The sequence below is a fragment of the Phalangium opilio genome, unplaced genomic scaffold, assembly GCF_054372755.1.
Source record: "Phalangium opilio isolate 3A_F unplaced genomic scaffold, DU_Popi_V2 ptg000045l_1, whole genome shotgun sequence".
Taxonomy (NCBI): domain Eukaryota; kingdom Metazoa; phylum Arthropoda; class Arachnida; order Opiliones; family Phalangiidae; genus Phalangium; species Phalangium opilio.
In genome coordinates this window covers 4,893,145-4,917,873 of record NW_028324168.1, presented here as the reverse complement: position 1 = coordinate 4,917,873, position 24,729 = coordinate 4,893,145, and the positions used below count along the sequence as shown (strand labels likewise).

Sequence of the window (24,729 nt, the reverse complement as noted above, 5' to 3'; positions counted from 1 at the left end):
AGTTCGGTGCACCATACCTAGAGGCCGCCACATTCTGGTATGTTTTCCTTTAGCTAAGTTTACGTCATTTGATGTGACGTCAGAAACGCAGAGTCAGACTTAAAAATTTAGGCGAGTGATGTACGCGTTGCACTTCGTTTTCACTTTTCCCGGGATTTAATTAGTTTTAAAATGGAATTAATCGGTGCAAATTAAGCGCAATGGCAATGTAATGTTTAATTTATAGTTTCCGACTCTTTTCCTTCTATTTTGTTTCCTACGCGCCGCTCGCTAAGCTTTTTCAGTTCCTCAAGAAGCCAAGGCTTAGTGCAACCCCTAAAATGGCGGGGTTATTGAAAAATCAGATTTTGAAACATTTGTCAAGGTATTTAAGTATTTCGTAATCAAGTGTTTTATACCGATTTTATTGGGAAATAACGACGTATTTAATTAATCGTGATCGTTGTACCTATTAATTAAAGGTTTGCCAAGAATTTATCCTCGGATCAACTCCAGTTGAGTACATTTAGGGGTCATTGTGAACTACACAACTTGGACTTAAATGAACAAGTTTTGACGGACCTCTTAGAACTTCCATCATTCCTTCAACTAACTAGGGCAGTGTGCAATCACGTAGTCGTTAAGGTAGGACAAAATTTTCTTACCTAATTAAAAACGAGACAGTTAAATTTGGCAGACACAATGTTATCTTTCAAAGAGATATGGGTAAGGTTTATGGCATGAAAGATAATTGTGGTTTATGTTTATTGCTGCTATAAATAGATCCATTGGACAAAGTTAAAATCTGTTCCCATATCAGTGGTTAGTTATTTTACTTTAAAAGTGTAATTAGATGCAATTTAGTCATGATTTGGGGTGTATTACATAGTCCTTAGATGAAGTAACCATAGAAATTCAAACTTGTACCTCAACTGATAGGCCGGGTCAAGCTGGACCCGGTCAAACCTCTAGTGGCAGTGGCTCAACTGCGGCGGGTAGTATGCCCGTTGGAGGGGGAGGAAAATATGGCTTTACAAACAGAGTTATTGATGGAATGACTGTTACAGCCAATTCCGTCTCAGTTTATTTTACATCCCCTGTATTCCAAGCTTCCTTTCAGGTTAGTTAGGAGACAAGGGGGGCAATTCTTAGCAAGTGATAACTATCTGTCTAAAGGGTTGATGCCAATCTCCTTCCCTCTATGAGAGCGCGATATCTAAATAGGTGATAAGTCATACATGTCATATCGAACCTTGAACGAAAAAACGGGGGGGGGGATATGTCTTGGTGGGATGTCTGTGAGAATTCCCCTTGTGCTGATAAAAACAAGGTGGTCAAGTTTAAATTTTACCATCTTTAGTTATATAGCAAGCAATACCTTATCACCTCCTTAATCCCTCTATCAGAGCGCGATATCTAAATAGGTGATAAGTCATACATGTCATCAAACCTTGAACGAAAAGTCTAGGGGGAGGGGGGATGTCTTGGCGGGATGATGTCTCGTGAGAATTCCCCTGGTGCTAATAAAAAACAAGGTGGTCAAGTTAAAATATACCGTCTTTAGTTATATAGCAAGTGATATCTTATCACCTCCCTAACCCTTTCGATAAGTTATCAAGCTGGTGATAATTAAAAACGGTAATATTTTAACTTGGCCACCTTGTTTTTTATTAGCACGAATTCGCGAGACAATCCGCAGATTTGTGTTCAAGGTTTTATGACACGTATAACTAGAAGTATATAATACTTCTCTTCGAGAGAAGTGTACCACAAAGCGGTGTAAGTGTACAAGGTTACTAAACCAAATCACATACGCGATAAATAGTTCCCTCATCATTACTCTATTACGCTTAATTATTTGCCATGGCACGCTTGTGAATTTTTGTCCCATATCAAGATGAGGTTTGTGGGTTGATTGCTGAGGATTTAGTACCAAACATTTATAGAATTGACCCCACGGTGCGATGCCCATCTATAGTTTGATGAGCAGGAAAGCAAACAAAAAGGGTGAGCCTGGAAAGAATGACGTTACATAACTAACCCTTACCGAAAAAACCACCTCTAAAATACGTCTTAGGTTGGGATGAAGACGTGTTTTAGAGGCTTTTTTTCGGTAAGGGAAAGTATTAAGAGGATACAGAGTGTCATCCTTCTTCTATTATCCCCTTATAACTTATCACCTATTTATATATCGCGTTCTATGAGAGCGTCATAGACCGCGGGAGGTTGACAACAACCCTTTACTGGAAAGTTATCACTTGTGGTAACTCGTTTAAAAAGTTAGGGAATTGCCCCCCATGGTCTTATATATGATGTTGTTAGTCATAGAAACTAGAGTTTTTTCTCCGTGTTTTTGTTAGTTATCTCGTTTAGTCCTTGAGAGTCGATCACCAACGTGGAAAAAAGCCGATCTTCGGTTCTGTCAGGTGAAACATTCTGACAGAGGCGAAGTGCTTTTATTTAAGCATCTAGAATGGCAGATGGTTAGGATTGAAGCAAAGGCCCTGACTTCAGCGTCTGATAGAAAGACTAAGGACCATATTCCCTCATTTTTGGAAACCAGCACTCCTTTGAGACTCATTATAAGTCAAGCCATGTGTCGAATAACTATCAAAAAGAAACTTGCTGGTAAATTTGGCCCGTGTACCACGTTGTTCCGAGTGATTTACCCCCTTCTAAAACGCGCCTAATTGTTACAGATAGCAGTGTTATGGGTTCCAGGGTAGTTTTAATCATGGATGATTTGCTTTGGGTTTTAACTGACGTGCAACTATTAGCCGCTATTCATTTCTTACGTTCATTGGCTCAGCTTATGGATGATTCGAAAAAAGATAAAGCTACCAGACAGGCTCACATCCTGGCTGTAAGCGGGCTTTATTATCTCTTACGTTAAATTTGGACTTTCCCTCAGCGTTATTTTAATCATAGGACCGCGTAAAATCCCCTCAACACCCTAAAGGTGGCAATATCAGTCAATCAAACAGTCCACTTGATAAAATATTCAATCAATGCAACGTTAAAGAACCTTCCTATCACCTTTTCACTAAACGAATCGACCTACACCTTTGTGACGATGCGAAAGATGGTAGATCTCGGCATCCAAACTTGAAAGACGGGGGAACATTCCAAATTGGTCTTTGTAACCTTTGTTTAGATTACTATCCTTATAGCGTACCAGGTACTTAGTAGTTGTTATTCCTTCTAATATGAGACCCGAATGTTTGTTACAAAACGCGTAAAATGGGTTCTTAAATTCAGCTAAAGGTCGGGAACATTGGAAAGGCTATAGAGAACCATCTTCGGGTCGTAGTATTTGGACCCAACAACTTTTAAACGAGTACTACGAGAGGTTTTCCCGCAAAAGTATCTACCAATTCCCCCAAGATTCTCCGCGTTCGAGTAAAGTTTACAGCCCAGGATTACCACCGGGTTCACCTCCGGCTAATGGGAGAGTGATGGATTTGCCCGACGTCAACAGTTTGCATAATCAACAGCAACAACTTCTCGCGTCGTCAATGGTTCTAAGATTGAGTGATTTCTACATTTATCAAGTTACAACTTCGCAAACCAGGAAAAGAAAGGTAAGGGGGAAGAGAAAGGAGCAACCGGAGACGTTCTTATCGTCGGACAAAGTTTCCCTACTTCTACCCGATGATATGAAAGCCATTCATCTGGAATTTACCCAATATTACTTACCTCCTGATCAAGCCCATTCGTTACCAGGTTTGCTTGAATTTAACTTCTTAAGGTTTCAGGCCCCCCACGAACGTAGTTCTGATTCTTAAGCTTACCAATTGTAGCACCACCTGGAAATATGTACGCTCACTTAGGACCTCTAAAGTTAGAAGTCCACCATCAAACTATCTTGTGGTTAAACGCGTTTTTTCTTAACTTCAAAAAATGTTTGGAGCCCTTAATTTCTAAGGTAGCTCCAACAGCTCCAGTCAATATACGCATTGAAGCTCTCATGCCCCAAGTAATTTACTTGTCATTTTAAAGTAAACCTTTGTCACTTGACCTTCCCCTGACCTTCATCGTCCGTCAATAGATATTGGTTCCTAATAAAAAGTTAGAAGAACTGGAAGATACGGATGATGAAGGGAAGAATGAGGAGTTTAAAGAGCCCAGACATCTTCAAATTCACGCTTCTAGGGTCATAGCTACAAACTGTCGTTTGTCCGGCGTCGACCATCAAGCCGCTTCAACTAGATCCGATTTGGCAGAGTGTTTGCAAGCTCTGACCGAAACCGGTAACTTATTTAGTAAGTACGAACGAATGCAACGAACGAAGAAGGCGGGTGGTAATGACGCGCCAGAAGAGACTTACCCCTGGACAAAGGAATATTGCACACCCATCCCTAAAAGGTTAGTAGATCACGCCGCTGGACATGATGTGGTCAAGGATATACTGTCAGATGGGAATGTCACCTCGGAATGTTCCAATAATGTTTGGAGCATTCACTTTGACCCACTTTGGGCCGATTTTCTATGCGAGGAGGAGAATAAGAAGAGGAGGTATCCGTTTATAGATGCCATTCCTTTAACCTTATGGATTATGAATACACCGCCTGGAGAAGAGTTGCAGAAAGGTGATTATCATTTGATTTTCAGGGTTCGTACGGATCCTGGAATATCTGGATATGTCTGGGATATGGAAAATGGGGGGATTTAAAAGTTTTTAATTAAAAAGTTGGGGATAAGTCGGGGATTTCGTTTGGTATATCAAACCACGTTTCGAGAAATGCTTAATAATAAGGGACTCAGCGGGATGGTCAGGGATATTGGCTAAATGTGGTCAGGGATATTGGCTAAATGTGGTCAGGGATATTGGCTAAATGTGGTCAGGGATATTGGCTAAATGTGGTCAGGGATATTGGCTAAATGTGGTCAGGGATATTGGCTAAATGTGGTCAGGGATATTGGCTAAATTTGGTCAGGGGTATTGGCTAAATGTGGTCAGGGATATTGGCTAAATGTGGTCAGGGATATTGGCTAAATGTGGTCAGGGATATTGGCTAAATGTGGTCAGGGATATTGGCTAAATGTGGTCAGGGATATTGGCTAAATGTGGTCAGGGATATTGGCTAAATTTGGTCAGGGATAAGCTGGAAAAGTCAGGGATTTTCAATAGAAAAATTTCGTCCGAACCCTGGTTAAGTAGGAATCGTGGCATCCTCTTGAGTTTTCCACGGGTTCCTTCTTGAATAGGGGAAGCTGATGTCTATACCCTTTTGCAACTCGAATCGCCAATCAAGATTCAGTTTGACCATTGGCAATATTTGTTCCTGATGAGTTTGTTAGAGAGTGGGGCCGAACTCACTCTGCAATTGCGCCAAGACACTATGGTGATTGCGCCTGACGCTCTGAAATCAACTTGTATCTCCGCCTCCTTTTCTTCAGTCGAGATTTATCTCATATTGAGGAAAGAGATGAGACAAGAAGCTAATAATGAGTCATCGCTCGGAAATGAAGAAGACAGCCTCTGCGATTCAGAGTCTCCTATGCAGGTTAAGAGCGTTTTTAAACTATAGGTGTTATTGATTGGAAAAAAGAGAGGGCCTTCTTCATTTGGTTTATCAATAGGAAGAGCGGGCCTTACCATTTACACAGTTAACATCGGCCAGTGTACCTGGTAGTCCTGCGAATCCTCCCTTTTCCAGCGTCACGCGTGACCCTGGGGATGGTACTGGTAATTACGAAGATGATGGAAGGGATGATAATGCCGGGGAAGTATGTTCCGTCAGGGACAAGAGTCCAGCGTGCAGTAATTGTTCTAGAAACTGTGTTCTTCCTAAGTCTTGCAGCGATTCCATTATTGATTCTAGTATTCAAGCGTTAACGCTCGATAAACAAGCCGAAGCCATTCAAAAAGGCTATCAAACTAGTTCAGCCGCGGTTAAGAAAGGTATTTAATAGCGAATCCCTTTCACTGCACTGCGTAATTTGGTTAATAAAAATTTAATTACGCGTGTGAAAGGAATCTCGAGTTTAGTAGCGTCTATCGACTCTATCATGTCGAACAAAAGTGATCAACAACAACCACAACACCACCACCATCATCACCAGAATACTGGTTTAAATACCTTGACTCCAGGGGTGATTGAATATCATCCTGATAATGTTTCTGTCTGTGATGATGACGCAGCCTCTCTTAGAAGCGATTTAAGTTCAGATAGTGATCAATGTAGGCAGATATTTTTTTACTGAATTGCTATTGGTGGTAATTAATTAATTAATTAATTAATTGGTATCGGGCATCATTTCCTTCCCCGCAGTTGTTCAATTAGGTTTAGACAATTTTTCTTCGTCCTTTTCAACCCACGAGGATTCTTCGGCCGAACTTTATTTTCACACGTCGTTAAGCAGTGGCGGTGTTAATAACTCCACTGGAGTCCCTCCTCCGACCGAAATAGGAGTGGATATTGTTAGCGAAGTTAATGAAAATGAAGATACTGCCGAATCTTTAGCTAGTACCTTGTTAACTGCGTCTAATAGTGATAAAAAACTACAAATTGTAAGAGATTAATTGGATTTTAAGTAGGCCTGTGCGGGTAGTGATTTTTGGGTTTCGGGTCGGGTACGGGTAGTTGAAAAAACTTCCAATCGGGTATCGGGTCGGGTACCCGGATTTCTAACGGGTACTCGAATAATTAGGCCTAGCTAAACTACCATTAGTCGGGTGCTTTTCGGGTAGCAAAAAATCATATCGGGTACTTATCGGGATGAAATACTTTTATTTGTGAAAAAAATAAGTGTCATGAAAGACTTGGATACCATTATGGCGAAAAGTACAAAAATAAGACGCTAAAGGTGGAATTCATAAACGTCGGACGCAACGCAATTCAGTACAGGCAAAGGCAGGGCGTCGTGCGCAAACTTCCGCCTTTTGCGCACGACGCCCTGCCTTTGCCTGTACTAAATTGCGTTGCGTTAGACGTTTATGAATTCCACCTTTAAGCTATTAGCGAGCATTGAAATAATGAATAATACTGAGCATTGTGGAAAAGTTTACTCAAACTTAAGTTCTTCTAAGTTCAACAAACTTTGCCAAACCAATACCCGATTGTCCTAAGCCTTGTCACGGGTAATGAGCGGGGAAATTTAAATATTCGAATAATTTCGGGTATTAAGAAATTAAGTTTTCGGGTATCGGGTCGGGTACCCGACCGGGTAATTTTCGGGTACCGGGTACTCGCACAGGCCTAATTTTAAGGTCCGCGAAATAGTTTAAATAACAGATTCTACGTTGTTTTTTTTTCCTTAAGCTCAAAGTTTTAACACTTAAAGTTAATGGTATTGAAATGTGTCAACAAGCTGTAGGTTGGAAATCAGCGTTAGTTCTTCAAGCCCAAGATATTACCACGACGGAACATTCTAAGATAACGTGGAATGATTTTCAAAATAGTTTCACCTCAAGTAATTTAATTTAATTAAGGAGCTGGTGTAATTAGTTTAGGGCCTATTTTTTTAATTGTTAAATGTTAATAATTAGAACCTCGAGGCCCAAAAGACGAGGAGGAAGATGTTGTTGTAGAAAACGGAGATACCTCGACCCGTATTTGTTGTCAAATGCAAATGCATCAAACTTATATTGATTCTCGTAACGAAAACGCCGATCCTTCTCACGTTGAAATTGATAAATTAGTCGCTAATACCGTCTTGGATGTACGATTAAATGATATTGAGTTAGCAATTAGCAAGGCTATGCTTCCTCTCGTTGTAGAAATGTTAGAAGTAGAATCGACGTATCCCAAACCTTTAAAAGGAATTGTTAATATCGAGTCTTTTAAGCTTCAGTTACTCGTAAGTTAAAATTAGGTACACCGAAATCGCGTCGCGATTAGTCTTAATTAATTGTATTTTAAATTAAATTAATTAGAATGAAGATTTAAGAAAGGGTTCAGTCGTTTGCAAGTCTCCCAATACAAATCCGATATTCCATATACCGAAATGCTGTTTGGAAAGGTCTTTAGATGGTACAGTAACCCTTTTGCCTCTAGGAACAGTATTTTCAAACGCAGGTAGGATTTATTTGTTATTTTACACAGCGAAGGAGTTTGTTGTTTTAAAGTAAGTTAATTAAACGTTTAATTATTTAATATTAAGGCCAAATTACTAATGAAAGAAATGAAGAAACTCAGCTCCTCCGTGAAACGAGACGTATTAGTTCTTCCAGCACCAATAGTGTTGTTTTAGGTACCACACCGACTGCAACATCAGTGACGTGCCAAACGGAAGAGACTGTTGAGAGGTTGCAAAGGAATGTAGAAGTCACCTTATTGGACCTTGAAAGACTTAAAAGGGAAAATACCCTTTTAAAAGCTCGAATTGATATCTTAATGGAAACTTCCGATGAAGATGATTTACGTTTGGAGTTGGCTAGGGCTCATCAACGGATTGAACAATTAGAAACACTTTCGTTAACGTCTACTAATAGTTTTTCAGAGACGCGATAAAAGGATGCATGGAGATTACCCTGGTGGATGAAAATAATACACGGGAAAGGGTGGCGAAACTGAACAAATTAATTAATTTCTTTCTTTCTTCTTCATTTTAACCTTTTACCTTTGCGGAAAATTATTTTAAAAATTATTTTCAAGTTTCGTACTCTTATACCATCTCCGAGTTTATGGACGGAGTTATGTTTGTTGAATTAAGCTCAAAATCCAATCCTCTAGGGTGTTAAGTTAATTAGCCTTATTCCTGATCAGCGCCACCTACCCATAGCGGCGACTTTGAGAACTACTGTAATTGGCAAGCCAACCAGATGTCGCTAAAATCTGGTGACGTCATTTTTGGTAAGACCACGAGAGTGCCCGTCAGTGACGTCACCAGATTTTAGCGACATCTGATTGGCTTGACGATTACAGTAGTTCTCAAAGTCGCCGCTATGGGTAGGTGGCGCTGATCAGGAATAAGGCTAATTAAATTAATATTATTTCTTATAAATATCAACAAATGAAAGTAAGTTACCAAGACACCAATAGCGGAATGTATATGCAAGCTTAAATAAGTTTGGTGGGTCGTCTGTCACTCTACGTACGTTTTACGGAGCTTTTAAAGTAACACGTCTAGGCAATTTTTTATGGTTAAAACTTAAAAGGGGTGATATTATATTTTGGCATAGATTATGACGGTTTTTAAGGCGCTCTCTCGCATTTTTTTACCCGATTTTTTAAAGCTACTAACGTTTAAAAACTGCTAGGCCTAATCTGTATCAATTTTAAATATTACCTATACTCAATGGCTGGGCTGCCGATGCAAATTTATATTATGGTTGTTTTTTGGACTTCACGGTAAGTTTACACGTTGCAGGACAGTGAGTCAGTGTTTGGAACTGTTGGTTTATGAGTAAGTGTGTTTGTTGTAAGGCGGAAGCTTCCCCAAAACAGATTACAGTCAAATTAAATTAATTTAATTAAGATTTAATGAAATATATATATACGTGATACGAGAGAAATTTAATTTTCCTAAAGGTTAAAGTTGAATTTCACTTTAATTATAATTAATTATTATTAATTCCTATTATTAAGGGGCTTAACAAAGTACAGAGATATTTAATATAATATAATTTAATTTAATCGCAGTCCTAATTAATGATTCCTCTTAATTTAATTTTGTGATTTTTTTTTTTTTTTTTTTTAGTTTTTTTTTTATCCTAAATGGAAACAATACCAAACATATTCTAAGTCTAATCACGTTAATCTTAAAGATCAATGTCAAAAAACACGAATCTTTCGATAGGAATTAAATTAATGCAGTGCAATTGTTTTAAAAACGTTAATGAATTTGAATAATTAATAAATTAAAAATGCGAGAGTGTGTGACTGTGGTTTGATGTATATCTGAATTTAAACCTAAAATAATAAATACGATCGACATTGTTCTTTTAAGATTACGGAGATTTAGAATATTTAGTTTAGATAAAATAAATTTAGTTAGAGAAATAAATTTAAACGTGTACCCTAATGTATAAACAAAAATATTTCAATCAACCTGTATAGAACAAACAAAAGGAAATCGAGCTACCCCATATATGAAATTAATTAAAATATAAAAGAAACTAAAACTTAATCGTGAAATTTAGAAAATAGTTTGAAATGATGATGATGATATTAGGCTTCCAAAATTTGTGAAATGTTTGACATTCCAAGAAAAAACATTAAGGCTGGCATAATTTTTACGTTTATTTTAATTTTGATCTATACAGGGTGTATGCAACTATGAAATAGAGAAAGTATATATTGAAAATTAACACTAAATTCACGTTAATTTAATTAACCAACCAGCAGCTGAAAGAATAAATTTATAGTACCCAATTGAATTAATAGCTTTAGGCTTATCAAAACAAAAATCCTAAGCCTAAATCGAGTCCAGACTTGACGCGAATTTAGGCTTAATTTTAGGCCTAATAAAATATAAGATTAGGCTTAACTTTAATCCAAATAAAATGTATAATAGGCCTAAAATTAAGGTTAAATTTAATTCGGAGTTATTAATGGGGCCATATATTTCAAGACTTTTTTTATAATTACAAAGAAAAACTAGTCTTAAACCGCTTGCTTTTAATTGTTGAATTTAAGTTGATTAATTAATTTGATCTCCCAATTAATAATCGCGACATAATATATAGTCACTCGGAAAAAACGACTCGCTCAGCAATATAATAATTGTGTCAATATATTTTGTAAAAGTGTATAAAATACTAATTAAAAACGAAAACAAGGTGTAGATTGATTGAGCAAATGTAAATTTGAAAATATTAATTTCCCGCCCAAAAACTGTTTTTAAGCCTAAATTTATAGAGGGCGCTGGAAACCGTTGTTTCGGGATGTTCGTTACCATGGCAACGACAATGTTGCGTTTTTAAAAATAGTGTCGTGACCTGCGCTCCACATTTTTCGGCTTGATAATATTTCTTGTTTTAAAAGAGTTATTTATAATTGTTATTTGATTTCGGCGACAAAATTTGGGGATTTTAATAAAAATGGGACACGCCGATACTTCGGACATACATTTAGGGTTTGAATTTCGAAGGAAAGTTGAACCTGTTAATTGGAGAAAGATTGGTTCGTAAATGCATGCTAATTTGCTATTAATTATTGTTTGATAATTGTATAATTATCAACATGAAATGTAATTAGCTTCCGTTGATATTGATCGTATTTGTCACGAATTGGATTTCCAAACACTTCAAGATAATGTTACACACGTTACATTTTGTAACATTGAGACGGAAGTGGTATGATAAATTCGAGGGGTCGGATACTTGGTTCTTTTTTTTTTTCCCTTTTTTTTCAGAAGATTAAGTTTTTTTTTTTGGGTCAAATTTCGATTTTCTAAGGAATAAAAAAAACTGTAATGTATTTACTGTTTGGGGAAGTGTCTAGAGTGCATGCATGGTATTGGGGGCAAGTATCCGTCCCCTCTGGAATTATCTCTCTTTTTCGTTTTACGTATTATAAAAATTCCTTTCAATAGGATACCAACACGTTAGACCCTAGTTTTATCAAACTATTTAGATTGGCCCAACTTATAATCGAGTATTTACTTGTAAGTTAGTTATTACCTACCTTGCAGGCTCGTGTATAGCTAAGCCCAATTTGATTTTTAGAGTACCCAAGAGTATTTAACTAATAATGTGGAAACATTAGAGAAAATGAATGAGGGTTTGGATAAAGAGGTAACAAAATTAAGGGAAGAACTTAAAGAAAAAGAAAAACTGGTTAAGGAATTAAAAAAGGAAAATAAGAAACGTCGGCGAATGATTGAAGATAACCAACGGGAATTGGGTATTACATCGACTAAAACGGTACTTTTTCAATGCGCCCAATGTCCCAAAACATTCGTGTCCCCTTTCTACCTACAAAATCACGTTCAACGCAGACATTACGTCATAAACGAAAGCCATAATAAAACCACAGATGTTAGCCAACAATCGCAACCAGAAAAACCATTAAAAGATGACCACCCTCAAGGACACGGTGATAAATTTGAAATGGTTAAGATGTTCGAAGAATGGAAAAAGTTAATCTCCTTGGAACGGGAAGAACAGAAACACCAAATCCTGTCAGCCAATGAGAAGCTACTGAACGAGTTGCAATTCTTAAAGAAACGTCAAGAGGAAGCTGAAAAGGAATTGTCCGAACTTAGGATGAAGGAGACATTGAACGAGAGGGTATCGCGACAAGAGGAAGAGTTGAGAATGAGGAGAGAATCTTCATTTCAAATTGAAGACCAGCAACGAAGGAATTCGATGGATTTGTTGCATCTGCAACTCGAAAACCAACATAAGCAAGAGATTGAGCAATTGAAGCTTTTACTGAAACAACAGGAGGAAAGTTTTCGCGAAGAGTTAAAGAAATCGGTTCAGGAACTGAAACAATTAAAGAAAGAGGAGTCGAAAGTTGACGGAAAACATAATGGTAGAAAAGGTTCCGTCACCACCACGGCCACCATCGACGATGGTATGAAAACCATAAGACGTCCACCACGAAGAAGTTTTAGCGAAGATGAAATTAGAAAAACTACGGAATCGTCTAAAAATGAGATACTTAGAATTGCGGAAAGGTCCCAAAGGACGCCCGTTACTGTCCCCAAGAAACCCGTTGAAGTAGTTAAGGTCATACCCGCCGTTGCGCCGGAGACATCATCCTCTGGTAGTGGTACTGAGAGTGAAAGTGGTGAGGAAAGTCAACGCGAGTCCGAACCGAGTACCCCGACACGTAAAAGATACCAAGATGAAGAACCCGTCACTAGCACCCCGATTAAATCACCACCTAAGTCGAATAAACCATCTCCTTCCGTCATACGTGGACTGAAAGACGAGTTGAATAGCTTGGTTGATGAAAGATTAAATTCGTACAAGAATAAAGTAATTTTAATCATTGTGTTTAAACCTTTTTATGCTAATTAGGTTGTCTTTTAAGGTTGGAAGGCATTCTGATTTGGAAAAATCATTGAAATTACTCGAAAAAGACCGATCTAAAAAATCAAGCGTAAGTTCCCGCGCGTTATTTTAACTTTAAACAAAGTTAACTTACAGATTTTAACCAAACTTTGAAAAAAAAAAAAAACAACAGAAAATACCAAACTTTGGACAACTTAGAGAAAAATGGCGTTCATTGGTTTCCAAAAAGGCGACAATCGGCTCCCCCGAACGCACTAACGTTCCCGCCGTCCGTTTGGTTATGATGAAAAACGAACCTATCCGGTCTCCAGTCCTCAGCATCGGTTCTCCCATTCGGAAGAAGGAATCCCCTCGCCGATTAAAACCCAAAAACCCTGTTATAACCCGAGCCGCTAGTCCAACTGAGAAAACGGCATCTCTTCCGGAATACCGACCTACAACTTCCAGCATGAAAAATTTGAAAGAGAAAGCCAAGTCAGATGGTGCCATCCCTGTTAAGAAGTTATCCTTTACAGAACCGGAAGTGAGGATCTTAAACATGACGGAAAGCAGCGAGGAAGATGAGGCAGAGAGCTCGGAACAAGACTCCATCGAAGACATACCCGAAAAACAGACACCGGTTATAACACCCAGGAGTCCGGTTAGGTCTAAACCTATCGAGAAATCAAAGGTTGTTTCTCCCAAGCGGACACCCATTGTTGTTCATGCGAGTCCAGTTAGGTCTATTCCGGTTGTGAAACCGAAAAGCACAATGTACCAGGAGGCGGATTCAGAGTCTTTGGAAGAATTGGAATCGGTCTCGAGTGAAAGCTCATGGGAGGAGGACGAGCAACCAAAGGTCATCAAGGTCCGACCACCGACCAGTTATAAGGTGGCCCAATTAGCGTCCAGTATCGAGCAGCAATTGGCCAATCGCAGCAAACCGTCAACATCTACTGACGAACCAACCTTGGAAAATAAACGTCGATTGGCCGGATCTGTGGACACTTTGGCACCATTGAGGTCTTCCTTGAATACAAGTACACCCAAAGACAGTACCCTCTCAGTTTCGGATGATAGAGGGTTCTATGGGTCCTTGAGTACCATCAGCAAAGTGGTGAGTACGTTTTGAACAAGTCTTTTGAATTGTACCCAAGTATCCAGGAATAGTTCCCAAGGGTGGGTTTGTTCAGATTTTAGACCTTACTCAACACATGCACCTGTCCTTTTCTTGACACTTAAACTACTGTATATCGAGATTTCAAGTACCTTTATTTGGTTACAAATAGGGATCTAAACAATCCATGGAAGATTCTGAATCAGTTTCTTCATTGGAAAAACTAATGCAAGAAATGTAATATATATTTCTTTAACGTTTAACCTATGACATGCACTGTTCATGACCTCTGTAACGTCATCGTTCAGAGTTTCTAGCGATGGGAAATCCGCATCGAAGGAACCTAAAAGTTCCCATGGTAAATCGGTAGGTAATTACGGTAATCGTAGGACGAAGGAGTCTTCGTGGGACAGTGAACTTGACCTTGCTTAACAAATGAAGCTTGAGCCATGAAATGGTTGTGATTCCTTATATATCACTATACAGAGAGCATTTATTTTGTATACACGTACAATTAAATGGGGGAAGGGTAATATATACATAATAAAAATTATAAAACGCTGTCGTAGAAATATTTTGAAGAACTGCGGTGGTTATTAAAAGTCGGACTTTGCTTTCGAAGTCGAGTCATTTTGTTATATAATAAAAATTCTTGGTCTATATGCTATTATTTCGCTGGAATTAGCTAAGATATCATCATGAAAAATTATATCTTAAATACAGTAGTGTACTTATCATTATTTTTATCAGAAATTGGTAGGAATTGTTTTTAAAAAATACGTCAAGTAAATCATTTAACCTTTGAAGACCCCAACCACTATTTAGATTGCTTCTTGGTAACATGCTACTATAATTCTCCCGCGTTAACGCGAGCTCCACCGTGGAACTACAAGGTCTCCGATGTCCCCTTTAATACTTGCGACTATTTGATGTACTCCTTCGTTGGATTGAACAACAGAACCTTTGAAGTTGAAATTTTGGACTATAAAAGAGACGTGATCGATGGTAAGCTCAAGAACGTATCCACAAACACGTCCCCGTTTGCGTTGCCTAAGGATGGCTTTTTGTAGGCGGTTTCCGCGAAGCAGTTGCCTACAAGAATAACAGTCGAAGTACCCTGGTACTCATAGCGTTGGGTGGTTGGGGTGAGGGGGTCAAAAAGTACTCGGATATGGTGAGTACCGAATACACTAGGGCCATTTTCGTCCGCAGTGTGGTGGAGTTTATTACCAAGTACTGTTTCGACGGATTGGACTTGGATTGGGAGTATCCCGCGGACGTCATGCGCGGAGGTCGTTACGCGGACAAGGAGAACTTTATTCGGTTGCTAACGGTAAGTGAGGTCAAAGGTTAGGTGGGTGAAATGTTAGTCATTGATGATAAAACAGGATTTGAGATACGAATTTGATTTGCGTGGCTGGAAACTTACCTCAGCTGTTGGCGTATTTCAAGGAATTATTGATAATGGATATGATTGTCCACGTATGGGAATGTAAGTAAATAGGCCTAAAAATTTAAGGCATTTAAGTTAGGCCTTATGACGTGTTGGCACTACCACAAAGGTTATTGGACCTTGTTAACGTCATGAACTATGACATGCGCGGTGATTGGAGTAAATCCGCGGATAATCACAGTCCGTTATATCGTAGACCGTTTGATCAGGGACGGTTTAAGTTACTTAACACTGTAAGTACTATTCGGGTCTTAAGCCTACAAGATAAGGGGTCAAAAATGACTAAAACGGGGATAAAACAGCACGATGTTATGAACTTATGGATAAATTGTGGATTTCCACGTCATAAACTCGTTATGGGATTACCATTCTACGCTAAAACGTTCACGTTGGCTGATCCATCAAATTGGAAACCCAATGCACCCATCAAAGGAAAAGGTCGCATTACACCCATCACGAATGAAACAGGGGCCATGTCCTTCTATGATATCTGTACGTTTAGAAACAGGCCTGATTGTCAGTATCATTTCGATGCCATTGGTCGGGTACCGTACTTAGTGTGCGGTGACCTTTGGATAGGTTACGACGATGAATCAAGCATACGCGAAAAGGTATAAGTATTCTAGATCTACGCTTTTAAAATGCTACATGGTTTCTTTCTCTCGGGTTTTAGACATCGTACGCCCTGTCTCAAGGATACGGAGGCGTTATGATGTGGTCAATTGACCAGGATGACCTATGGGGCGGGTGTGGTATGGGAAAGAATCCACTGATGGATAGTATAATGTCGGTTATTTCGCGGCCGACATAAACATGTTGTTGTTGTTGTTAATGATAATAAATGTTTTTCATTTTGATTATTTTATCTTATCGTTAATCAAACGAAGAAATATCGTGAAAATATAAGAACAACTCATGGGTATGAGGGCTTAGAAACAAGGAGATAGGGGGTGGGTACTCCTTCGGTGCTTGCGCAGTAGAGTGTTTTAATTAATTCACGCAAGCACTTGGCATGATTGAATCTCATTATTTGGATCGTTGCCAACGCCAATTTTGTCCTTGTTTTTCGAAGCCACGTGGCGAAGATAACTTTGAAAGCCAAATTGAATAGATCTCGAGTTTTCCAACGAAAATAGGCCAATTTTTTAAATAAAATATCACTTTCTAATGCAATATAAATACGAAAAACTTATCGAATACGCTCACAAATCAACTGACTGCTATATCGTAGCAAGATGGGTCTCCACGTGTTAAAGATAGTGTTATCAATGCTGTGCCTAGGGAGTGTTGTTCCAGAAATTGGTATGATTCGTAATTAACCACAATTTATCGTAGCAATTACCTGGAACCAATCCAATACCCTAATTTAGATGGCTTTCTGGTGACTTGTTATTACAATTCCCCCGCGATGAGCCAACCTTACCCGTGGACCTATAAGATTTCCGACATACCCTTGAATAATTGTGATTATCTCATGTACGCGTTTGTGACTTTGAACTCTGAAACGTCAGAGGTTCAAGTACACGACCATTACCGCGACGTGGAACAAGGTGAGGCGTAGGACATTAAGGGCTGGTTAATTAACTTACAAGTCGGCGTTACTAGGCGGGTTTCGGGACGCAGTTTCGTATAAGTATGTCAGCCCAAAAACCAAGGTACTCATATCCCTCGGGGGATGGAATGAAGGTGCTAGGAAGTACTCGGACATGGTGAGTGACGATAGCAGCAGGCAAATCTTCGTACGCAGCATCGTGGAGTTCATTGACAAGTACAATTTTGATGGATTGGACTTGGACTGGGAGTATCCAGCTTTTGTCGATGGTGGAGGACGACTTACGGACAACGCCAACTTCATTAAATTGCTGATGGTATGAGAAATATGGTTTGGCGTACTTGTAAGGTATCAAATGAGGTAATCAATCATTGGGTAAATAGGAATTGAGGGCGAAATTCAACCCGCGCGGATGGAAACTTACCGCGGCTGTTAGCGTCTACAGACCACTTGTGAAAAAGGCATACAATTGTCCCCGCATGGCAGAGTAATAAGCTATAATTATGGTAGACTTAGAACTTCAGTTAGGGTTAACTTCATTTGTGAACTGAAGGCTTCTGGATCTCGTGAATGTCATGGCTTACGATATGCGAGGAACGTTTAGCAACGCCGCTGATGTGCATAGCCCATTGTTCCACAGGCCGTTCGACCGTGACCGTTATACGCTACTGAACACTGTACGAATCATTACGAGCTTTACAATACCTACTTAAGTCATTAATGCGAGCTCTATCGTATACAGCAAGAATCGATGAATACATGGGTCGCTTGCGGAATGCCACGTCATAAAATAATCCTTGGAATTCCCTTCTACGGAGGGACATTTACCTTGGCCGACCCTGCTAAGTGGAAATTGAATTCACCCATCGTTGGAAAGGGACGTTCAACACCCGTGACACGAGAGGAGGGTTTCGTCAACTACAACGAGATCTGTACCATGAAGAAAACCGGAAATTGCAAGTCCGACCGGGACGGTATTGGTCGGGTACCGTATCTAGTTTGCGGTGACCAGTGGATTGGGTACGAGGATGAAGAAAGCGTTCGTGAAAAGGTAAAAGTTCTTAAATTATCTTGCATGATCAGTAGTTTTAGCATGTTTATGGTCTTCAGACCTCGTACGCTAAGTCTCAAGGGTACGGAGGTGTCATGATGTGGTCAGTTGATAAAGACGATTTACGGGGAGAGTGTGGTAAGGGAGTTAATCCTTTAATGAGAACCATAATGAGTGTAATATCAAATTGAATTTTATTTACGTAGTTTTTAAATAAATACATTGATACGCTCTTAATTGAACGTCTTAATCATGGAGTTAGGCATATATCTTAAATGGGGCGGTATCCTCCATACCGCGAGTATACCACGGGCTCCAATAACCACCATACCAGTCGGGATTTGAAAGGAAATCGTTGGGTTTGGTTAAGGGGTTTACTTCTTTCCTTTGATAGTAATTTAAACGGGTTAACATTTGTATCAAAATCTGTGGAAGTTTAGTATTAAAATAAAAATTATGGTTAGGATGAAAAATATTTTGAAATGTCCGGATAGAACAATCTTACTTCAGGCTTCTTTTCCGCTATATTGTTCCTTTCACACGGATCCGCGGTGATGTTAAATAGACACGGGGCTTTCATTGGTTCGCAAGGGATTGACCCTTCTTCCATATCGCAGTTTATTGTGATAGGAATAGTGTTAAAATTGCCTACTGCATCTTGTCGGTCATCGTGTAAGGTCTTCAAAGCCCGGGATACTTTAGATTCATCTAGCTTTGCACGGTTATTTACTGCAATAGCTTCATATCCTTGTGTTTCGTACCAGTTATCAATGTTCTCGTAGCCGGCAGTTCCATTGATTAATTTAAAATCTCCTTGTCGTATCGCTCCCAACCCAGCTGTTTTGTCCAAAGCTAGTAATACCTCTCTTTTGCTAAGGCTTAAGTCTTCCTTACTAATTGAGGCCCATAAATCAATACCATCAATATTTTGCAATTTCTTACTGTCACCTCCCGCTAGTTTGTATAAGGTCGGTAACCAATCCACGATATGCATTAATTGGTTCGATACTCTGGGTTTGACTAAATTAGGGTACCATATCAATCCATTTGCTTTAATTCCCCCTTCGAAGGCGCTGAACTTTTGACCCCTTAGTGGGTAATTAGAACCACCATTTTGTCTGTAACCTGTTACAGGTGCCCCATTATCAGTGGAAAAAACTATCACGGTGTTGTTTAGCATTCCGGATTCTTGTAGGGCTTCTATTACGTCACCTACTGAGTCGTCCAGCGCGGTCAAGACCCCTGTTAGTTAGGTAATAGTTAAAAAACGTTAATAAGTTAATTAATTATTCGTAAACGTTAGTCTAAGTACCAGCAAAGTTCCTTCTATTTTCGTCCTTAATGTACTTGAACTTTTCGTTAGTACCATTCGGTCCTCTAATAGGTAGTTTACCATTACCACGGTGAACTGCGTGATGGGCGAGGTATAGGAACATGGGCTGTTTGGGATAATATTTACGGAAGTTGTTAAGTATGTCCTTTAGATCTTGAGCAAAAATTAGAAGGCTGCATTTATACGTACTTTGCTTTTATCATGCCCCTTTATGATTTCCAACGCCTTTTCATTAAAGATATGAGTTAGATAATCTCCTTGTCTATCTTTAACTGGTTTCAAACCATCTCGCAAGCTGTTACCAGCGTAAGTTAACCTGCGTTCGAAACTAATATTTACTTTCTGACACTTGAAATACAAATTTTGATTTCGTTACTAACCTTTCGCAACTGGCAAGGCGAGGAACGTTTAAACTTTGGCTGCAATTTATGTTAGAGTAAGTTAAGTAACTAAAGTAATCGGTTTCCCCAGGCCAAAAGCCGTAGAATGAATCGAAACCCCTTGAAGTCGGAGTGTACTCAGTTTCGTAAAAACCCAAATGCCACTAATAAAATAATTCGTTGATTATTTCTTTAATTGTTTAAATTTACGGGGATTTTTTTTTCAATATACTTTGCCAATCATATTTGTGGAGTAGTTTAAGCTCTTTAGTCTCTCGGGCAATGTTTTAAGGTTTAATGGTAAACCATAGGGAGCAGCCGTGCGGATTACGTCATGTTGTAGCCCAGTATGACTCGGGTAGATACCCGTCAGTAAGGCTGATCTAGATGGACTACATTGGCGTTCAACGTAGTAATTGTTCAGGATGACACTGTTCTTAGCTAGGGCGTCAAGGTTAGGGGTTGGGATATCGGACATGTTGTGAAATCCAACGTCAAACCATCCCTAAAATTAAAATTACGCTGTAATAATGCCCATAAATAACACCATGAAGGTCTTCCTTAGGCATACCAAACCAAACAATTGAATTTATCATATTGGTAACAATGATGGTTATCAAAAATTCAAAGCCAAACTTACCATATCATCCGACATAATGTAGACAATATTAGGCTGTTTAATTTGCGCCGAGGTAATAACCCAAATACTGGCGGTTAGCCATAGATAAATCAAACGGTCGTTTTTCGGTATTAAATACATATTGGCATTCGTTATTCAACCAAATTAATGGTTAATTTTACGACGTTGATAATTGGTGCTTAGGCAAATCTTACTTAATTCTGAATATTTCGGTCGAAATATTTATTAAGTCGATATCTTTCTAAGATACTGATAAAATGTTGGAAAAATTCATGTGGTTTGTAGAAACGTCTGGTCCGTTTAGCTTTCACGAAGGTTGTACCGAGTACAGCGTACGAGGGAAAATGAATGTTTTTAACTACATGCAAACTTACAGGTGATATCGTTTTTGAAATATACGTTTACAGTATAATTACTCTGACAGTAGAAATATACTCGGTTTTTGAAGAACAATGCGTCGTTAGCTCAGAGTCTTTGACAGAAATTTTAAAATTTATTCAAAGAAAAATATGTCGTTCAATACATATTAAATATTTTTGAATATTTTACACGATTGTTGTAAACATCAAATACGTAAAAACCACATCATGACACGAAGGTAAATCATGCCATATTGTCTTGCTCAGTTTTGCCTCTTTTGCTATCTCAGATAAGTTAGCACCATACTAATAATTGCTTAGCTTTTTAAGTTACGATATTGAATAATAGTATTCTAAAATATCTTCACAATTATATTTTATTTAAAAACTCGTGAACAATTAAGTTTGTACCGTAAAATTATAAGTATGTTCATGTAAGTTAATTTAAATATTTTTAAAATGATTTACATCAAGGTATAGCCCTTCTTTTTACCTTCATAAATACTCACCGGGTCGAGTTGACTTCCCTCTTTTTTAAAATAGGCTTAATTCGAGATTTTATAACTTAAATCCTTATTCCATGGGAAACTCTGTATAGTATTAATACTACAAAACCTGCAATTGTTGTGACGCCCCAAGTTAGCCAATAGCGTTCCGAAATGGCCCTTGAATGGTTTTTAGGCGTAATTTCTCGACACTCTTTTAAGTAATTAACTTGATTAAGTATCGAATTCGACGTAACTTCTAGCTGCCAATTGGTACCGTTGCTTGCCGGAAATCTTACCAATTCCTCTAGACTGTAAATAAGAGTTAGTGTTACACTGGGGCCTCCAAAAAATGGTTTGGCCAAACGCGTCAGTAAGTCAGGACTCGAATTGGAACGTCACTTCTTTTAGATCAGTCTTATCGCGCGGATTGAGTGTTGGGTCGTGTATTAGCGTGTGTTCGTCCGCAAATTATTTTTAGTGTGTTCGTTAGTAATTGTAAGCGGAGTATCCGTAGTTCTCATACGTTTCGTCCAAGTCCAACCATGAACTCCAGAAACCGTCATGGAAATTAGGGTTGGCCATGTAATCACTGGGTTTGTTACCCATCGGGTATGAGGTCGACTGGTAATACTGTATCCGAGCTATCAATCTTTCAGCTATCTGTAAATGCCATGTTGAATTGTTAAACCTTTAATAATACTTGCTCAAAGTCCAGCAATAGACCATTGCAGAGAAACCAACGCACATGGATGAGAGGTCACTCTCTTAAGTTATTTCCCTGGCCCCAACCAAGAGTCAAGGGCAGCCAGAGTTCACCCCAGTTCAGTACACGCGGAGCGAGGTCAGCCAGCCAACTCTTGCATTCTGGCGGTGCTTATTGGCGCCAGGAAAATAACCCAAGAAGGTGACCACCAACGCCCCTGTGGTGTTTGCTTCTCATATGGAATTAATGGAATGGTCTATAACATGAACATGAATTTAAACATATTTCTGAAAGAATCTCACCCTTGGATATACGTCCACCAAATTATTCCTTTCACAAGGATCAGTCTCTAAATCAAACAGACAATACTTTTCTTTTGGGTTACAAGTACTTTCATTCCCGGTCTCGTTGCCGCAATCGACCACAATAGGTAGTTGATTAGATTTATAATCGTCCGAACTGTGTCCGACAGTTTCGCGTACCCCTTTCAAAATTTCACCTAGTTTTCCTACTTCCGGTTTTTCACCAATAGCGTCAACCCTATGAACGTCGTACCATCCATTGACGTCGGGCATTGGTGATGTCCCGCAAACCAATTTAAACTTCCCTTCCCGAAGGGCGGCCATGTTCCAAACTGGGTCCAAAGCCAAGAGTACCTCTTGCCTCGGGGAAGGTTGGTCGTAGACCAAGGCGTTCCACATGTCAATACCGTCTATCGGTCCCAATTGGATGGGGTCACCACCCGCCGCGCGATACAGTGTTGGTAACCAATCCACAAGATGAAATAACTGGCTTGAAACACGTGGTTTTAAATGGGGACTCCATAACATCGCTGTACCTCTCAAGGCACCTTCCCACGCTGTGTATTTTTGACCGCGTAGGGGATAGTTGCTACCGCCTGACGGAAACATTGTGGTTATTTCAGCGCCGTTATCCGTGGAAAAGATTACGATTGAGTTTTTGAGCATTCCAGCTTCTTTTAAGGCTTCCATAATGTCTCCTACTGAGTCATCTAATGCTTTGAGCGCTCCTATGCTCGATAAAACAGTTATAATTATTATTTTTAATGTACATTATCTTTTGAATTGGTTGAAAGTACCAGCAAAATTTCTCCTAGTGGCGTTTCCAATGTAGGCGAACTGGTCTTCGGTACCAGGTGGTCCACGAACTGGTAGTTTAGAGTTACCTCTATGGACAGCATGGTGAGCCATGTATAGGAAAAGAGGCTGCAAAACCCATTAGTACTGAATCATTATGTTTATACTTTTGATTAACTTTACCTTGCTTTGATTATGGGTTTTTATCACGTTTAAAGCTTTTTCATTAAGTATATGAGTTAAGTATTCCCCTTCACGGTCATCAACTGGTGTTAAATTTTCCCTCATTGATTTGCCAGTTAGTACAAGCCTGTAGATTTAAATTAAATTAAATTAAAATAATTTTAATTTCTTTTGATTTAATATCAAAGAGAGAAATATTCACTTTTCTTTAACTTCGTTGTATGGAAAATGTTTAGTATCGTTGAATTTGATAACGGTTGATGCCCGATGACTGAAGAAGTCCATAGCTCCGGGCCAAAACCCATAATGCGAAGTAAATCCTCTAGCCAATGGGGTGTAAGATGTCTTATGGAAACCTAAATGCCACTTTTATGAAGTCAAAGATATAAGTTAATTAATAAATATTGACCCAACAGTTGAAACCAATTAACACAAACCTTCCCAATTATATTGCTAACATATCCAAGTTTATTCAGTCTCTGAGGTAATGTTTGAAATTGCAGTGGTAACCCCCAACTTTCAGCTGTCCTAATGACGTAATGTTGTGTACCAGTGTGGATAGGGTATAACCCAGTCATAAGCGCCGCTCTTGAAGGAGTACATAAAGGCTGGACATAATAATTATTCAGGATAGTACTGTCCATTGCTAGGGCATCGATGTTGGGTGTTGGTATGTCCTTCATACCGTGAAAACCCACGTCATTCCATCCCTATAATTACGATGTACAATTTATACTTAAATAACAACCTCAAGGTCTACAGCAAGCCCAATTAGGCCTAATTTGTTTTTCATGATACAAAATATAATTTCAATAAATACCGCCAAAATATAGGGTTATTATTTTTTTTTGGGAAAAATGCGGTCATAGATTAGATCGGAGTTTCTCAATGAAGGGTTGCAGTAGATAAGGTTTATTAATTACTTAACTACTTAATTAATTGGGTTTTGTGTTGTTGTTTTATTTTTCTAAATAGGATAATCAAATTTTAAGTATTTACCAAGCTCATTTAATTTTAATTTAAGAATAAATAAATTAGATTATCATTAATGACCTTTTACCCAAATGAGACTGGTATAAACTGGATTTCATAAACTTACCAAATCATCAGCTAATATTATAATTATATTGGGTGATGGTTCCTTGTCGGAAGGAATTTCGGAGCCAGTAGATTCTCCAATTACAAAATTGGTCAATGATAAGATTAGAAAAAATCTTGACAATTTGTATCCCATGATCAAATTATTTCTTTCCAAAGATCACTCCACAAATTCAATTGCGCAATTAGGGGTTCACCAATTTTTTTTTTTTTTTTGCAACTTCCTAAGTTTTATTCTGAAAATTAAGTGAAAGTTTCGACTTAATTTTATCTATTTTTTTTTTTGCACCCAAAAATTTCCACAGCTATTTTTAAAATACGGAAAATTAACCGATGCCAATATCAAAATTTTACTGCAACCGAAACTAATATTAACCGATTATTTAAACTCTGCGAGATAACCGATT

The 24,729-nt window shown here is 38.7% G+C and overlaps 6 protein-coding genes and 1 pseudogene across 7 annotated transcripts; 4 read left to right on the top strand and 3 right to left on the bottom strand.

The window, feature by feature from the left end:
- Positions 1-69: 69 nt before the first annotated feature.
- On the top strand, positions 70-10,731 carry LOC149676954 (bridge-like lipid transfer protein family member 3B). The gene is made up of 18 exons (XM_089837881.1): positions 70-364; positions 462-624; positions 763-801; positions 869-1,099; positions 2,340-2,607; positions 2,679-2,842; positions 2,908-3,157; positions 3,238-3,702; positions 3,780-3,955; positions 4,028-4,568; positions 5,188-5,486; positions 5,563-5,884; positions 5,957-6,163; positions 6,255-6,493; positions 7,245-7,395; positions 7,472-7,782; positions 7,859-8,000; positions 8,086-10,731. The coding sequence occupies exons 1-18, from the start codon at positions 321-323 to the stop codon at positions 8,433-8,435; spliced, it is 4,362 nt and encodes a 1,453-aa protein (XP_089694007.1). The 5' UTR covers positions 70-320; the 3' UTR covers positions 8,436-10,731.
- A 135-nt stretch (positions 10,732-10,866) lies between these two features.
- On the top strand, positions 10,867-14,592 carry DZIP1 (DAZ interacting zinc finger protein 1). Its single transcript, XM_089837887.1, has 8 exons — positions 10,867-11,048; positions 11,124-11,221; positions 11,461-11,532; positions 11,594-12,853; positions 12,909-12,977; positions 13,062-13,985; positions 14,158-14,222; positions 14,294-14,592. The coding sequence occupies exons 1-8, from the start codon at positions 10,967-10,969 to the stop codon at positions 14,415-14,417; spliced, it is 2,694 nt and encodes an 897-aa protein (XP_089694013.1). The 5' UTR covers positions 10,867-10,966; the 3' UTR covers positions 14,418-14,592.
- Positions 14,593-14,612: 20 nt separating this feature from the next.
- On the top strand, positions 14,613-18,278 carry LOC149676951 (endochitinase-like; annotated as a pseudogene). The gene is made up of 9 exons (XR_016366667.1): positions 14,613-14,741; positions 14,811-15,318; positions 15,374-15,477; positions 16,774-16,988; positions 17,044-17,306; positions 17,374-17,477; positions 17,544-17,667; positions 17,733-18,041; positions 18,101-18,278. The product of XR_016366667.1 is annotated as an endochitinase-like (transcript).
- LOC149676952 (endochitinase-like) lies at positions 15,363-16,342 on the top strand. The gene is made up of 3 exons (XM_089837888.1): positions 15,363-15,671; positions 15,741-16,049; positions 16,112-16,342. Exons 1-3 carry the CDS (start codon positions 15,570-15,572, stop codon positions 16,247-16,249), a joined length of 549 nt encoding a protein of 182 aa, XP_089694014.1. The 5' UTR covers positions 15,363-15,569; the 3' UTR covers positions 16,250-16,342.
- A 21-nt stretch (positions 18,279-18,299) lies between the features above and the next one.
- LOC149676950 (arylsulfatase J-like) lies at positions 18,300-19,380 on the bottom strand. The gene is made up of 2 exons (XM_089838576.1): positions 18,547-19,380; positions 18,300-18,467 (listed from the first exon to the last, which is right to left on the bottom strand). The coding sequence occupies exons 1-2, from the start codon at positions 19,219-19,221 to the stop codon at positions 18,300-18,302; spliced, it is 843 nt and encodes a 280-aa protein (XP_089694702.1). The 5' UTR covers positions 19,222-19,380.
- Positions 19,346-20,514, bottom strand: LOC149676949 (arylsulfatase B-like). Its single transcript, XM_089838575.1, has 5 exons — positions 20,395-20,514; positions 19,987-20,259; positions 19,755-19,918; positions 19,564-19,690; positions 19,346-19,480 (listed from the first exon to the last, which is right to left on the bottom strand). Exons 1-5 carry the CDS (start codon positions 20,512-20,514, stop codon positions 19,346-19,348), a joined length of 819 nt encoding a protein of 272 aa, XP_089694701.1.
- Positions 20,515-21,021: 507 nt separating this feature from the next.
- LOC149676948 (arylsulfatase B-like) lies at positions 21,022-24,620 on the bottom strand. The gene is made up of 7 exons (XM_089838503.1): positions 24,324-24,620; positions 23,662-23,934; positions 23,427-23,590; positions 23,225-23,351; positions 23,044-23,170; positions 22,247-22,974; positions 21,022-21,901 (listed from the first exon to the last, which is right to left on the bottom strand). The coding sequence occupies exons 1-7, from the start codon at positions 24,456-24,458 to the stop codon at positions 21,728-21,730; spliced, it is 1,728 nt and encodes a 575-aa protein (XP_089694629.1). The 5' UTR covers positions 24,459-24,620; the 3' UTR covers positions 21,022-21,727.
- Positions 24,621-24,729: the final 109 nt, after the last annotated feature.

Excerpts from the sequence above, each read along its gene's own strand:
- LOC149676954 (XM_089837881.1), top strand. The coding sequence starts at position 321 with ATGGCGGGGTTATTGAAAAATCAGATTTTGAAACATTTGTCAAG. Across the intron at positions 3,956-4,027 it reads TTGAAGCTCTCATGCCCCAA|ATATTGGTTCCTAATAAAAA; the intron begins GTAATTTACTTG and ends GTCCGTCAATAG. Across the intron at positions 7,783-7,858 it reads CTTTTAAGCTTCAGTTACTC|AATGAAGATTTAAGAAAGGG; the intron begins GTAAGTTAAAAT and ends TAAATTAATTAG.
- DZIP1 (XM_089837887.1), top strand. The coding sequence starts at position 10,967 with ATGGGACACGCCGATACTTCGGACATACATTTAGGGTTTGAATTTCGA. Across the intron at positions 11,222-11,460 it reads GTAACATTGAGACGGAAGTG|GATACCAACACGTTAGACCC; the intron begins GTATGATAAATT and ends TCCTTTCAATAG. Across the intron at positions 12,978-13,061 it reads ACCGATCTAAAAAATCAAGC|AAAATACCAAACTTTGGACA; the intron begins GTAAGTTCCCGC and ends AAAAAACAACAG.
- LOC149676952 (XM_089837888.1), top strand. The coding sequence starts at position 15,570 with ATGAACTATGACATGCGCGGTGATTGGAGTAAATCCGCGGATAATCAC. Across the intron at positions 15,672-15,740 it reads GGTTTAAGTTACTTAACACT|CACGATGTTATGAACTTATG; the intron begins GTAAGTACTATT and ends GGGATAAAACAG. Across the intron at positions 16,050-16,111 it reads AATCAAGCATACGCGAAAAG|ACATCGTACGCCCTGTCTCA; the intron begins GTATAAGTATTC and ends CTCGGGTTTTAG.
- LOC149676950 (XM_089838576.1), bottom strand. The coding sequence starts at position 19,221 with ATGCTAAACAACACCGTGATAGTTTTTTCCACTGATAATGGGGCACCT. Across the intron at positions 18,468-18,546 it reads TAGCGGAAAAGAAGCCTGAA|ATTTTGATACAAATGTTAAC; the intron begins GTAAGATTGTTC and ends AAACTTCCACAG.
- LOC149676949 (XM_089838575.1), bottom strand. The coding sequence starts at position 20,514 with ATGTATTTAATACCGAAAAACGACCGTTTGATTTATCTATGGCTAACC. Across the intron at positions 19,691-19,754 it reads CGCCTTGCCAGTTGCGAAAG|GTTAACTTACGCTGGTAACA; the intron begins GTTAGTAACGAA and ends TTTCGAACGCAG. Across the intron at positions 19,481-19,563 it reads AGGGGCATGATAAAAGCAAA|CCCATGTTCCTATACCTCGC; the intron begins GTACGTATAAAT and ends TATCCCAAACAG.
- LOC149676948 (XM_089838503.1), bottom strand. The coding sequence starts at position 24,458 with ATGGGATACAAATTGTCAAGATTTTTTCTAATCTTATCATTGACCAAT. Across the intron at positions 23,591-23,661 it reads TTAGCAATATAATTGGGAAG|TGGCATTTAGGTTTCCATAA; the intron begins GTTTGTGTTAAT and ends ACTTCATAAAAG. Across the intron at positions 23,171-23,224 it reads AAACCCATAATCAAAGCAAG|CCTCTTTTCCTATACATGGC; the intron begins GTAAAGTTAATC and ends TGGGTTTTGCAG.